A 14272-nucleotide genomic window follows, 5' to 3' on the forward strand; every position below is an offset into this window, starting at 1 on the left:
CAGTTTTTACCCAGACTGAGTTTACACATGTTCGGTCTTACTGTGTGTGTGTGTGTGTGTGTGTGTGTGTGTGTGTGTGTGTGTGTGTGTGTGTGTGTGTGTGTGTGTGTGTGTGTGTGAGAGCTAGCAGGACTACAGATGACTGCACTGCTCTGAAGAAAAATTTAACTCAAAGTAAAGCATCGGTCATTATGTGATGATCAGTGTTGATATTGTGGGTTCATATCAAACAAATCAACATTTACTGTAGTGAGTCAGAGACATCAGCTGAGTCTGAGGGAGAGAGAGAGGGAGAGAGAGAGACAGAGAGAGAGAGACAGAGAGAGTGTGAGAGTGTGTGAGTGTGAGTGTGTGTGTGTGTGTGTGTGTGTGTGTGTGCTCTTATTTTTCCATCACGTTCTGGGAATATCATACATAAGCCACACAATTCTTTTATATAATCAACAGCACCTTGTGATGAATTTGATCCAAGACAAACGTGATCACTAGAAGTTTCCTTAGTAGAATTTAGTCTGGAGAAGGCGGAGACGGATTTGATGTAGCTGCCTTGCCGTTCTCGGTTCTCTCTCTATTTTTTTCTTATTCTCTTCTTCGGACAATGATTCATTGACCAATTGATCTTTCCAGAGCAGGAATACATGGCACATGGAACACCAATTATCGCAGTTTGACCCGTCTTTTGCGATACGTACAGTATATCGTGATTGTTAATATGACGATAACGACCTATTTGGAACTGATCAGCTCACGTGTTGTTGCAAACCCTGTTTTAAAATCTATATTTAGGACCTGTGAATTTCAAATGACTCCAAAAACTCTGCAGGATGATTCTGTGTGACTTTAAATAGTTGCAGGGATTATTCTGACAAAGCAGGAGCGCTCTCCTCTAATCTTCAGCCGCTCCTTGATGCCTACCTTGCATATGTATCAGAGAACAGCTCTGGCATTGATAAATTATCCACCCTTATCTTTCCAGCAATATATTCCCCTACTTATTGCTTCATTCTGCACGCTAAAGAGGCGAAAACAAGGAGAGGAATCAGCCTCCTCAGGACAGAGGAAACAGGAGGTCGAGACACAATGCTGGCTCAGGAAGGAAGACGACATGTGAAATAAAAAAAACTAGCAGGCCGGTGCTGGGAGGGCTGCTTTAGTACAACTCACTATCAAGCCTCCTGAAGTACAATCTCATACAAGATCAATGAATTTAGCTTTAAGCCACCCAGAGTGCCAGATTAACTACAGCAAAAGCCAGTGTAAGCCTATTCCACACAAGAGCCTGAGTTTATTTGGCCTTAGCAACACCATGCACATATCAGCCTTTTTCTCTATGAGTATGGCATGGTATTCGATTATTTCTCTTATTCATGAGACGTATTAAAGCAGGGACAGAAATACAGAGCCTGCCCACAAGGGAAGCATTAGTCTGGTCTTCATCGCTCCAGGTAGATGGCATAAAGGATGTGAAAGAAATAATGAAGAAGTGGGTTTAAGTGAAAGGCCAATCTTTAAGTAATAGCCTTTCAGTGGATTGAGACATTTCAGTAGCATGTAGAAACATGAGCGTTACACGGCTCCTGCAGCGTACAGACAGTGATGGGCAGAAAAAGACAGCCTCTCTGTATGTTTATGTAGCAAAATAGTTGTATTCCAATTTACACAGGAGGATTTCTGTTTACTGTTTGTACTGTGTGTAAGATATGTTATTTTTTTATTACAAAATAACACAATATTTAACCCATAGACCATTTAACATCACTTCAACAAACATAATACATCTAAACTGTGATGGTTGGAGTGTAAATTAAAAGTGTGCAAATGTTTGTAGTATAGGTCAAAATGAATAATGAAACTATTAAGGGAGAATAGTGAAAGAGTCTTTGACGAAAATGCAGTGGACAGACGTAAAGATGCCTGGGGGTAATTTTAATAGGATGTACAGCAGGACACATGGTGCTTATTGTTGCACATCCTCATTATGAGTTTAATCCGACCTTGCAAAATGAAGCAATGTGCCTCCTTTACAAAAAAACACAATTTTTTCATGTCTTTCTTGGTCAAGTGTAATTAAGGGCTTGAGTATTGACGAGTCAGCTGACTCATGGCCACTGAGTGAGTATCATACAAGACATCCAACCGGAAGAGAAACTCAAAGAGCTGCTACGTTGTCAGATGGTTAAAGTCCCAATAAAATTCACTACAAGCCTAATTTTCCAGGTGTATTTTTGTTTGCACAGAACAATCACTCACAAAAATGTAATGGATTACTTTAAGACATCAGCATATTGCTAATGTGTGCTTTGAAAAACAATAATATTAAAAACAATGAGGGTTTTTAATCATATTGTTGTTAAATGATAATATTGTCATCATATTGGTCCAACATTATATGTAAATGCATATTTTCACAGTAGCTGTATGCAATATTTACATCTGCTGATCTGACCAACGCTTCTTAAAAAACAATCAAGAAAAGCTGATTTGCATAAAGCTGGGAGGGGTGATCTACAAAGTCATCTCAAAGAGTTAAGATATTCATCAGTCCCCATTTAGACCAAGTGTCTATAAATGGAAATGATTTATGTCTGAGTTCTGACTCCAAAAGCACAATGCAAAATACTCCTTGAGATAAAAAAAAAGCCCAGAGTGGCAGAAAAAGCATTAAAAGAATAATTGGAGCTGGTTAACATCTCTCTTCATGGGTCCACCATACAATTCATGGTGCATGGTTGCATGAAGTATGGTGTCAAAAGCAAGAAAACATGGAAGAAATCAATGCTCTCCATCTTCAGTTTGCCGAAGAGCACCTTGACATTCCACAACGTGACAGGGAAACACTATGGTGTCGTGGACTTTCAGTGTGTCAGCACTGATCATTTTTTTATGTACAGTACTTCGACAGTAACACAATCTGAAATAATAGAATGGATAATACATGACAGTACTAAATGTCAGCTTTAAATAGTTTGGAGGACAAAGCTTTGTTGAAGTCATACCTGCCAGAGTTTGTCACATGAAGTCAAACAAAATGATCATATTTAATCTTTTGTGGAAAATCCTTCACAGTCATTGACTCTTTGGAGTCTTGGTCACACAAATATCACCAGTATCGTTCCTGGTGATTCTCTGCCACAGCTTCACTGCACCATTCTTCAACTTCTGTTTGTTATTGTTCTCTGCCTGAAGTCTGATTGTTACTGAGTGCACTTCAGCTCAATCGGACTTGGCATGAACTTTATCCATATACATGTTTATTGTCCCTAAAATGTTGCCCATTGAGTTTTGATGTGTTGGGCTGAATCTGAGCTCAGAATGCTCCTTTATAAATCATTCAAGCCAGTGTGCCAGTTCCATTGGCTTTCCTGTTTTGTTCCGACAGAGGTGGATATTTGTCTCATCAGTCTATTGAACTTTGTTCTGCAATTATCTGGTTTCTTTTTGTGTGGTTTTTTTTTTAACTGTAACCTGATCTGTTTTGGATGCTGACAAAAAATGTGCATCTTGTGGTGAATCCTTTGGTTTTTGTCATTAAGGAGGAAACATGTACACCAACATCCTGGGCAGCATTTTACACATTTTACACTTTACACCAAGAAAGTGTTTCCAACACCGGCACCTTTTGGGGTACCATGACATTTTCTGGTCATCATGTGCAGACCTGCTTTTTTAAAATGTACCAAACCAACCTACCTTTTATATCTCTGATAAAAATTTTTTGCCATATTATCATGCTCACTCAACTCTACCACAATGAAAATGGTAACAATCGACTCTCAGATCAGAGCTCTTTGTGCATAATTAATGTTGGAACGATACACACAGCTGCTCAGGAGCAGGTAAGTGTCCAATTACATTGGCACAATTCAGATTTGGGCACTATGTGTTTAAAGGGCTCTCTCTCTGACACACGCGTGCATGCACACACACACGCACGCACACACACACATCTTTCATCAAATTAAAGCTGAGAGTTGTGTCCATTATTTCACATTGTATGTGCTGAGGCACATAGACTGAAGAACAATAAAATGTGTAACTGGTCTGGAATGTAAATTTGCTAATCATGACTATTTCATGTAGTTGATACGAGTGGAATTTGTGTTACCACAGAGATGACATGGTTGCTATGGTGCCGTCTCACCTGGTGGGAAGCCAATCCTATCGGGTGGGATAGTGAGGAGGGAGTCAACGATGGCCACCCTTTGCTGGAGGAGGGTGGAGATCATCTCCAGCCCATCTGGTCCCAGCAGCTCGAACAGCTGGAGCGGGAGAGAGGGAGGGGGGACCATAAGTCAAAAATACAGTCATCTCCAGCATCTACATACCATGGCACACTCATCCAAACATGCATCCACATCCTATGGCTCACCAACACACGCAAACACGCTGCTACTGCCAAGGCTGAGCACCTGGTAATTACCATCAGCCTGGTACAGAATATGCTCTGCCACTTAGCCTCCCAAATATAGCCACCTGGCACTTAGCAAGTGATGGAAAAACAACAGCAAGAAATCCTGTGAACGGCAGCAGCACACAATTAAAAGCATAGCAGAGACAGGGCTGCACAGTCATTCATCAATATCACAGAGAGACAGAATAGAAAAGATGATAAAGTTTGTAAGTTTTTAAAATTGGAAAGCCGAAGAAGTGAAGGCCTGTAAAACAAGGCTGTATTTTCCCCCTCTTTCAGGATTGGTTTCAGGATGCAGGTATGGCTTGCTCTTTTAGTCTGACCTCCCTTGGGAAGGAAACAGTCAGCACAGCAGGGAACTAAAACAACAGAAGCACTTTGATGTCAGGTCAGCCATCTTCTTTGTTGGGGTTATCTTTGTTTCCCTCTGAGGCCTCGTCTATATGGTTTCTAAACTTCTATGGGTTTGTGCAAACGTCTCTGTTTTATTAGATTTGTGGGTACTGTGGAAGCGGGTGGTGGGGGGTACACCTGCTTTTGCTCAAAGGAAATTTTTTTTTTTTTTTTAACTCATGAATTCTGTCCATGGAGTTGACTATTTGGCTCTCAAACCCAACAGAACTCACAGCTGACTTTCTCCTCCAGATGGATCCTGTTCAGTCTTGTCGTGAAGCAGCAGCTGTGTGAAATCTCTGGATGTGTATCTGTTCTCTGCTCCTTTATCCCTGATAATAAATTCAGCTTTTTCTCCCGTGAATTTAAACTGACTCATTGACACGAGTGAAACATGGGGAGGACTGCACCTATGAGATCAATTCAACGCGAACTCCAATTTGGGAAAATATTCAGTCAGTAATTCTGCGCCGTTAGATTCATGATATGCTAATAAACAGAGCCACACAAAGAGTACTAAAAGATATACAGACCAAAAACAGATTTCATTCCAACATGCTTTGGCCTTAGCTTGTGAACAGAACTATTTGGCATGAATATATTTAGTTTCAGGTGTCAAGAAACACGGCACATTAACCTGGAAGACTATAAGGAACCTCATTCTGACAGTATACATATATATGAATAACCTTTTCAGTGCATTAATTATTAATAATGTGCTTCTCCCCTCACTCACAGGTCTCCAGGTGCAAGCTGCTGGTTAAACAGCTGACTACTGTTAAATCTTAATGTCACAATATTTCAGGAGTTGGAGCAGAAACCTTAGTCGGCTTTTCACCAGGCTCTGCCATGAACCTGAAGCTGGAAAATGTAAACACTGTGGAGCATCTCTGATTAGTTAATTTTAAAGACAAGGTTAAAGCCCTTGACCTTCTCTATGGATATATACAACTTAGTATCATCTGAACTGTTTTCATTAAGATTGACACCATTTTTGTTAAATGTCCAAACGTAAACAGCTTGTAAATTAAATAACTACAAAACCGAAATCAATGAATGTTAATTACATGTCTGTTGTAAGATAAACTTAATCTGCATGATGATGGTTATTAAGTACCTTCAATGCAAAACAGGGTTTGAACTACATTTCAAATATTAACAACTGTATGAATAGGAGAAAGTACTGATACCAATCTTCAGTACTTGTTTTTGTTTGATATTTTTCTTGAGTTGGTACCTGAAAAGTATTGAACTTTAATACTTAGTCTTAATAAAACACAGTGCAGTGCACACTTGTACATAGTCTGTCACTGAACAAATGAAAGGGTTCAACTTGAACAGAGTTTTTTAAAATAATTACATGTTGCATAGCTACACTAATCTAGTATCAGGGAACAGTTGAATGTTGAAAATCCTTTTCAAATCACTTATTAGCCATCTGCACAGGACCAAACTTTGTCCTTGAGTTGGCTTTCTTCAGCAGATCATCATTAAACTATGATGTGAGCTAAAATGTGATTGTGGTAGCTCTCTTAGCGAAGGGAATCCTGCTCCAATAGGCTCCTAATCAGAACCTGGAGAGCTGCTTTGCATTACAAAACTGCAACCAAACTATACCATCCTGATTCTGGTGCTAAGCAACTGCCACAAAATGTCAGCAATCAGGGTCATCAATGAGAAATAATAAGAAGCAGGTTCTCTCAATTGTCGGTTTTAATGGCACAGAGTGCAGCCTTTAAGCTTTAGCGTTGACTTTGGAGTCACACAGAGGTAGATGCATAGAGAGTCTGCAGGTGCACTCCCTCACGCACGCACACACACACACATACACTCAGGGCATTCTACATCTAAAGATGTCAGTGGGAGAGTTCACTTCCAAATGTCAACTACGTGAGGAACATTGGAACCAACTGTAACCGGCTGAAGTTGTACAATTCTGCCTCTGTGGCGAAGCACATGATGAAATGGGAGAGGGAGAGAGAGAGAGAGAGAGCTATATGGACAATATAAAAGCTTTGGAGTATAAAGGAGACAAAGAATGAAAGTGAGAGAAAATGCAGGGGGACAGAATAATGTAGCCCTTTCTCAATTCATAACTAAATGTTAAGGATGAAAAATAACTGCTACAGGTTTCAACACAAGGAGACACAACAAAGACCAGTGAGCATGTGATTCTGACCTTTATGTAATATTTTCTTTCTGTCAGTTTTCTTTGCTTCACACAGGAAAATATGAAGGACGATCAAAACAGAATGGGGAGCTTTGACTACTTTATCCTCATCAGCAGGTCAATTCAACCTGAGGATTCCAGTTAAAATTCTCTCTAGCAGTAATTTTACTAATATTGTAGCATAATTTTGGAGCATATACAACGTGTTACTGGAAACTGTATTATTATTTTCTAGAACTTTGATACCCAGCTACAGGTATGACAGAAATGAGATCTGTAAAATTAACCAATATTACAAACCTATACAACTCCACTACTGCTCACTGCTTCTACGTCAAACAGACATGAAATCTATAGGACAAATATGCCATTTAGGGCTTGATAACAATCCCTCCTAAACAGAACAAATGCAGAAATGACAACTGAAACTTGAAATGAAACAATGAAACATGACTCCAGTCTGATTATTAGGGCCATTTAATCATCATTAATTCAAACAACACAGAGGGTTGATAAAAAGATCAAATAAAAGTTTAAAAAAACCTTAAGTTATCAATTACTCACATTGAATTAGCACTTGGTGCCATTGTCCAGCATTAACATGATCTCATCTTTCTATCTATTAATTCCAGAACTTATCATACTTTGTAAGAAGTGCAGTGTAGAATTTGGTGCGATTAAATATGCTATATGTTCAATATTAATAATAAATATTAAAAAACAGAATAAATCAATCACGACAACGCGTTCACAGCACTGTCAGCTGATTCTCCACTTCAGGCTTCTGCGTACTCCATTGAGATTCACCAAACTTTGAATAAACAGGAGACTAACTGATGCTGCAGCTAAGTTACTTTAGATCACCTCTACAGTTTCAGAAAGAAAGCTGCAAACATCATTAACACAGATCAAGCAAACAGCTCATTCCAAACAGGAAGGTTTAGAACGGACACTGCACTTGTCCTCTACAATGTTAGAAAAAAAAGTCTGTCTTCTTGAGGCTGCTAAGGAAGCGTATAAGGTTGGCCTCCGATCTTATGTGTACATGTTGACTTGTTAATATTTCAAAAGAGTCTTGATTACCAATGAAGGTCAAAGGCATGGTCTGGGAAATGTCTAAAACCATCAAGAGGTAAAGGCCAAGGACGACTTTGTCAAAAAGCCATGACAATATACATCCAGCGTCTGGGTCAAAACCAAAAGGCCAGCTGTTGAAGGTCAAGGTGGCAGAATCAATAGCTGCACTACAGTATTAAATGTACCACTGCAACACAGAAAGTCCAAACATCACCTGAGAAGCCCCCTCAGGTCGTTTCCAATTGTTTTTGTTAATCATTGCAGTACACAGAGCAACACGAACACCAGCCCAGCAGGCAATAAACTTTTACAAACTGAACTACAGACTACATCCACTCGTGTATGATTTTATTTTAATTTCTCCATCCAGGTAAGCATTTCAGTTCTGTTTTAGAAATAATCTATGTCAATAGTATAGTTGACTAGTAACTATTTATTGTCCCACATTCTAGGAAGATTTGTCTTGGGCTCTTCACCCATGCTTGCAGCCATAAAAATACACTGACATATACACATGCACAAAACGCAATTCAAATTCTAAAAAAAGAAAGTTAACATACACTAATGCACATACTGCTGTTAACAGGAAATAGATTTGTAGATATTTGCAGAAAATACTACAAATGAGGAACAGCAATAAGGGATTTCTTTTTTTTTTGGACAAACCACAATGTGAAACTGTGACTGACGTGTTAACAACATTTTGCCTTCGCTGCCGATAGAAGAGTTGTGACTGATAAGAACCAATCAGAAAGTGAATGTGGGTGACTGCATCATCTTCTCCAAAATAAAATGCAGGCCTGGAGTTTTCAAACTAAAAGGATCTACAGAGTTTCCAGAGTTCTATATTCTAAAAGTTTGCAAACTAAAACATATCATTGTGGATGAGTCTTAATCAAAATAACCTCACTGCAAACTCAACTGTAAGAGAAATAAAGAAGGGTATAAATGTAAATGTAGGGCTCTATGGCTCATTGGGTTGGCTGCTTTGATGGAATCAGCTCCAGTGTTAACTGTGGTGTTTGGTCCCAAAAGTCAAATAAAGCAGTTCTCGAGTTTGAGCTGTCAGCAGCCAATCAGGAGAGACTCTCCAGGGTGCACTAGGATTTTATAACTGAACGTTGGCCTGAATGCACAACATGCCAAAATGAAAATAAGATTTATTTCTTTTTCACATCTCACGTGGTGAGCAAAGAGCTAACCATGTATGTAAGACACAAGGTAAGGTAAGAAAACTACTGTCACTTTTTGTTTGAAATTCAAACATTCATTCGAATGTGGGGGGTTGTAATCGACAATCTAGAAGTACTTCAGATCATCTGAAGAAGTTTTTTCTCCTATTTCAGCAGATGGCAATTACTGTCAGCTTGACCTACTGCTGCCCTCCAAACCTATCATTAGAGTCAGTAATGTTACGTTGTTATGGTAAGAAAATGGACGACGGTAGCAAGCAAATTATTTGGGGTTCTAGATGGCAAAGTAACAATCAAAGGTGAGACTGAGAAGGCACAACAGGTGAGCGGATCAGTGTTTCCCATTAATCATCGAGACTGTTACAGCCTTCCATAGTCTAATTTGTCCTGCGAGAGTTTCAAAATCAACCATTTGTTTTACACTAGACATAAAAACATAAGATTTCTAAAGTAAACACCTTTTGTGTTTTAATGACAACTGAAGGCTACCACAGGTTTTTTTTTCATGTTTGGAAGGGGAGGGTGAGGTGAGGGGTGTTCAGCTGCAACAGTCAACACACTGCACCTAGATATTTTCCAACAGTGTATTACTATGAGTTACATCTTTTTTTATTTTCAATGGTTAGAAAGGAATTACAATGGTTCTACCACTGCATAATACTCTGCAAAAAGCCACATAATGTAGTATGTAGTATTTTATTTTCACTTGTTACGATTTGTTAAGTGTTATAATATACATCAGCTACAGGATCATTTATGCCTAACCTATTTTATGAACATTTATCTAATAATTCCAGAAATAAATGAATGAATACCTGCTCACACACAGCTAGGGGGCCCAATGAAGTGCAGTGTTAAATCTGGTGTGTTTTGGACACAAAATATTTTAAATAATAATAAACATTAAAGAATGTCTTATTCATAATTAAATTGCGGTGGGAAAAATCAGATAATGCTGGGCCGTTACAGCCTCTGTGTTCAGTTGGAAACGCTGCTGCAGGGTTAGTGATTTTTACTATCTCCATTCACCTTTAAACTTTTAATCTTAAACTGTGTTAATCCGGTGAAAACAACTTAAAAGTTTCCTGCAATGGACAGACCCAAGTGCTTCTGATACACACAGCATTTCCTCTTGAACTGCAACTAAAAGTACTGCGTCAGCCAGTTTAAAGTAGTTTAAGTAGTTATTTGTTCCTCACTGGTTCAGCCGGTCTCTCCCTGCCTGTACCCTCATCATTAGTTGTGTTTTAGTTGGACCTCTCCTTCACTCTCTCTCCACCAGCAGGGAGGGCTGAGGGAATGACAGAGCGAGTAAGGCTGACCCTATTTAACAATGTCTTACCCATAGATCCAGATTTTACTTTAGCCACAGTTAACTATCTAACTGTACCAGCGCACATAGAATGGGGCGATGCTTCTTCTTTCAGCACGACAATGACCCAAAGAACGAGGCCAAGAAGAAGACTTCATTACCAAACTTACATGTCCTGTGAGTTCTGACAAATTTTACAAACTGTATCAAATAAATTCCCAAGAAGAAATAATAAGAGACAGTATCTACTGTATATATTAGATTGTATGACACAAACCTCATTCTGTAGCTCATCATCACTCTTGTGGGAGGCCAGCATCTCAAACAAGGATGTGCACAGCTCCTCTGGGCTGGATGAGATCATGTTGCCTCTGTTCAGGTACTTCTCGACCTCCGCTCTTAGGATAGCTCCATCACCGGAGCCGGTAGATCTGCCTGAGCTGGACGCCTCTTCCTCACTGGTGGCCTTCCTCCCGCTTTGCTGGTTGTTTAGAAAGTTGATAAAGTCCAGGCTAATGTCCTCCTCATGGGCAGCAGAGAAGGGCAGCCCCTCCAGTGGGTCCAATGTGTAGCAATCATGTGAAAAGACAATGTTACGTCCAAAAGTGGAGCCTCGTTGGGGGTTGTGATGGGAGCTTTGGGTCTGAATAAAATCTTCAACTCGGGAGTTTCCAAGTGAAGCCACAAGCCGAGCCGCAGAGGCACAGGAGGCTTCGGCTGCAGCCGACGGAAAGGGGCCAAACATCTGTCTGATGGCCCGGGTCTCCTCTGTGCCCACATGGTCTTTGTTGTGGAAGGTCTCAAACAGAAAAACAGCAGCACTTTCAATAGCCTCCTGACCGTGATCAGCCCCCACTGTGAAACAAAACACAACATTTAACACTTGGATGTCATGATTGCAATGGAAGTAGTTACATGTAAAATGTATTTAGTATAGTACCTTTCAAAAAGACAAAGTGTGTCAGAAAAGTATAATTAATTAATATAAAGTTAAACGATATCAGAACCAGAAAATAAAACATGAACACACACATTTGGTAAACCAGACAGTCAGACACTAAACAATGGCCAGTTTAAATAAATGTGTAAACATAAACCGCAGACTTAATGTCTATATCAGTGATCGTCAACCTGGGTGTCCCAACCCCCACAGGGGTGGTGAGATACTTTCTGGGGGTAGCCAGATGGTTGTGGAGAAAAAAAAAAAAAGATTTATTCAAAATGCAATAACATTTTAGACTGGAAATAGTTTTTACATTAAATTTTGTCGACCAGAGAAAAAGATTTGCTTTAAACTAGATGTTATTAAATGTGATTGAATGTGCTTGAGAGAGTCAAAGTCAAAGAGTCAAAGTGTGCACTTCATGCTTAAACAAAACTAAAATTCAGATCAGAGAGGGTGTTCTGGTCGCACCAGCTGCCTGGAGGCTTAGACACCATTTTAAAAGTCATATTTAATGTTTTTAAGTCCCTTTTAAGACCCTCAATAAGGGTAATTTAATACACCAAAAATGTTGAATTTTCTTTTGATAGAGAGACGAGAATGTATTTAAACCTATTAATAATAATACGATATCAGAATTATAACATCGAGTGTGGTTAACATTGTAACACTTCCTGACAATGTGCTCAAAATATGAGGACATTAGAAGAGATATTTTTAACATAAATTTACTTTACACACATACATTATATATATATATATATATATATATATATATACAAATTATTTTTGTTGTTAATATCCTCTTCAATTACACTTATTCTTATTACAATTGTTGTTGTAACTTACATTGTATTATTATTAGTCTGGAATCTGAAATCATGGAATAGTGGAAGAAATACTCATTCCTTTCACTCCACGGTGAAAAGGCATTAAGTACCTTTACACAAATACTGGACTCAATTTTAGTGAACAAAGTGCAAAATATAACAAGAACAAGAACCCTGATGAAATGTATTGTATCTAAATTCCCAGATGTCAGGGGTCAACCCTCTAAATTTTCCTCTGAATTTTTAATGAAGACAAAAAGATTTAATTTTATTAGCTGTTTGAACTTCTCTCCTATAATCTAACATCACTATATATAGAGATAATTCAAACTGATGGATTCAAAATCATTTTAATGACGATGATAATTACGATTATTACACATTGTGACAATCACCTTCACCCCTTTCTCTTATCATTAGTGGTTTGTGTATGGCCATTAAATCGGAGCAGTGTACCATTCATAGCTTGTGGAAAGAATCAGCAGCTGTTCTTCTGAGCAGTAAAAGCTACAGCATGAGATCACTGTTGAAGTTCCCTGCACCTCATTTAAATAATATCCAAACAGTTCATGCTTAGCCACAACTATCCTTAACTAAAAGGAGTAGCCTATAGAATAATTGTCCAATTAGAGGAAAAAATGTCAGAGGGACAGAGGGAGAACAGAGTGAAGAGGAGTGGAGAGGCAGAGGGAAGCAAAAACAGATGAAAAGGATTTTAACCAATTAAATCGTTCTACTGCCATTGACTCGTCGCTGCACGTAGCAGAACAGAATGGCTGCTTTCATCCTCTCCAGAGTGTGCTTATCAGCAACTTCTTTTTTGGGTCCACTAACATAGACAGAGGGCAGGTTCAACACAGTGGGGAGCATCCCAACAAGAAATGCTGCTACTCTTGACTGATGAATGAGAAGAAAAAAATACTGTCATGAAAGCAGAAAATTGCAACTCTTAAATCTGAGCTCCGTAATTGACGTGTTAAGTTCAGCTACCGCTTGACTTCTTTGAAAAACGATAACATTATATAGTATGGCTTGCTATCAAACACCTGTTTCTGAATCTGGTATTTTCATTTGTTGGGCAGCATTTTCAAATGAGATCATACATTAAAACGGAAAATGAAATTCAGTTTGTGCGGTAGACTCTGCAGTAGCCTATTAAAACTATTGCATCGCATTTCTAATGACTTCACCTAGCTGGGACCAACTTTTGATTTGTTCCAGTTTTAAGTCTAAAGTGGTTTGGGAAAATATTCAAACCCCTTAACTTTTTATAAACTTTATTGTGATGTAGATTCAATTTTGAATTGTTAGCATCATCGATTGATGGGCAAAATAACAAGTCGGTGTTTGTGGTTGTTATCCGATCAATACCAACAAGTACACCTTTGTTGTTTTCAAAAGGAAAAAGGAAGCAAATAAAGAACATAATTAACATTGCTTTATTTTCTCAGATGCCCTCTATATAAATTTATATACTTGAGTCAGAAACTGCAGTTGCCTTGTTTTGAAAACTCCCAAAACACTTTTTGGCCTCTTGAACATAAAAAAAAATTGGCTTCAGGGAATTTCTTAAGATTTGGCACAAATGAACACTTGGACTCAAATATTTTGGTGCCTGGGGGTCAGAGATCAAGACCACACTGGCCGTTTGTTCTTGTGAATGTGATAAATCAGGTCTGTCCATGATGTGTGATTGCATCTGGCACAATTCACTTGGACTCATGAATGAATTGATTCGAATTGTTGTAGTCAAAAGACAAGGTCACTGTAACCTCTCAAAAGACATGTTTTGCCTCGTGAATGTGATATCTGAGGAACATCTCAAGGGACAGATTACAGATAAATGGATTAGATTTTGGTGTTCAAAGAACAAGGTCACCGTGGCCTCAAAGAACATTATTATGACCTCTTAAAAATAAATGGTTGTCACTTGGACTCAAAGA

The 14272-nt window shown here is 38.8% G+C and overlaps 1 protein-coding gene across 2 annotated transcripts in view; it reads right to left on the reverse strand.

Annotated features, from left to right (window-relative positions):
• Window positions 1–14272, reverse strand: part of ascc3 (activating signal cointegrator 1 complex subunit 3) — a 125971-nt gene that overhangs the window by 102491 nt on the left and 9208 nt on the right. For both annotated transcript variants that reach the window (XM_020091324.2, XM_020091325.2), the window contains exons 4-5: window positions 10834–11411; window positions 4142–4259 (exon numbers count right to left, since the gene is read on the reverse strand). In XM_020091324.2, coding sequence (XP_019946883.1) covers window positions 4142–4259; window positions 10834–11411 — 696 coding nt within the window. The remainder of the gene's footprint in view (window positions 1–4141; window positions 4260–10833; window positions 11412–14272) is intronic.

Source organism: Paralichthys olivaceus, chromosome 13 (assembly GCF_024713975.1).
Source record: "Paralichthys olivaceus isolate ysfri-2021 chromosome 13, ASM2471397v2, whole genome shotgun sequence".
NCBI lineage: Eukaryota > Metazoa > Chordata > Actinopteri > Pleuronectiformes > Paralichthyidae > Paralichthys > Paralichthys olivaceus.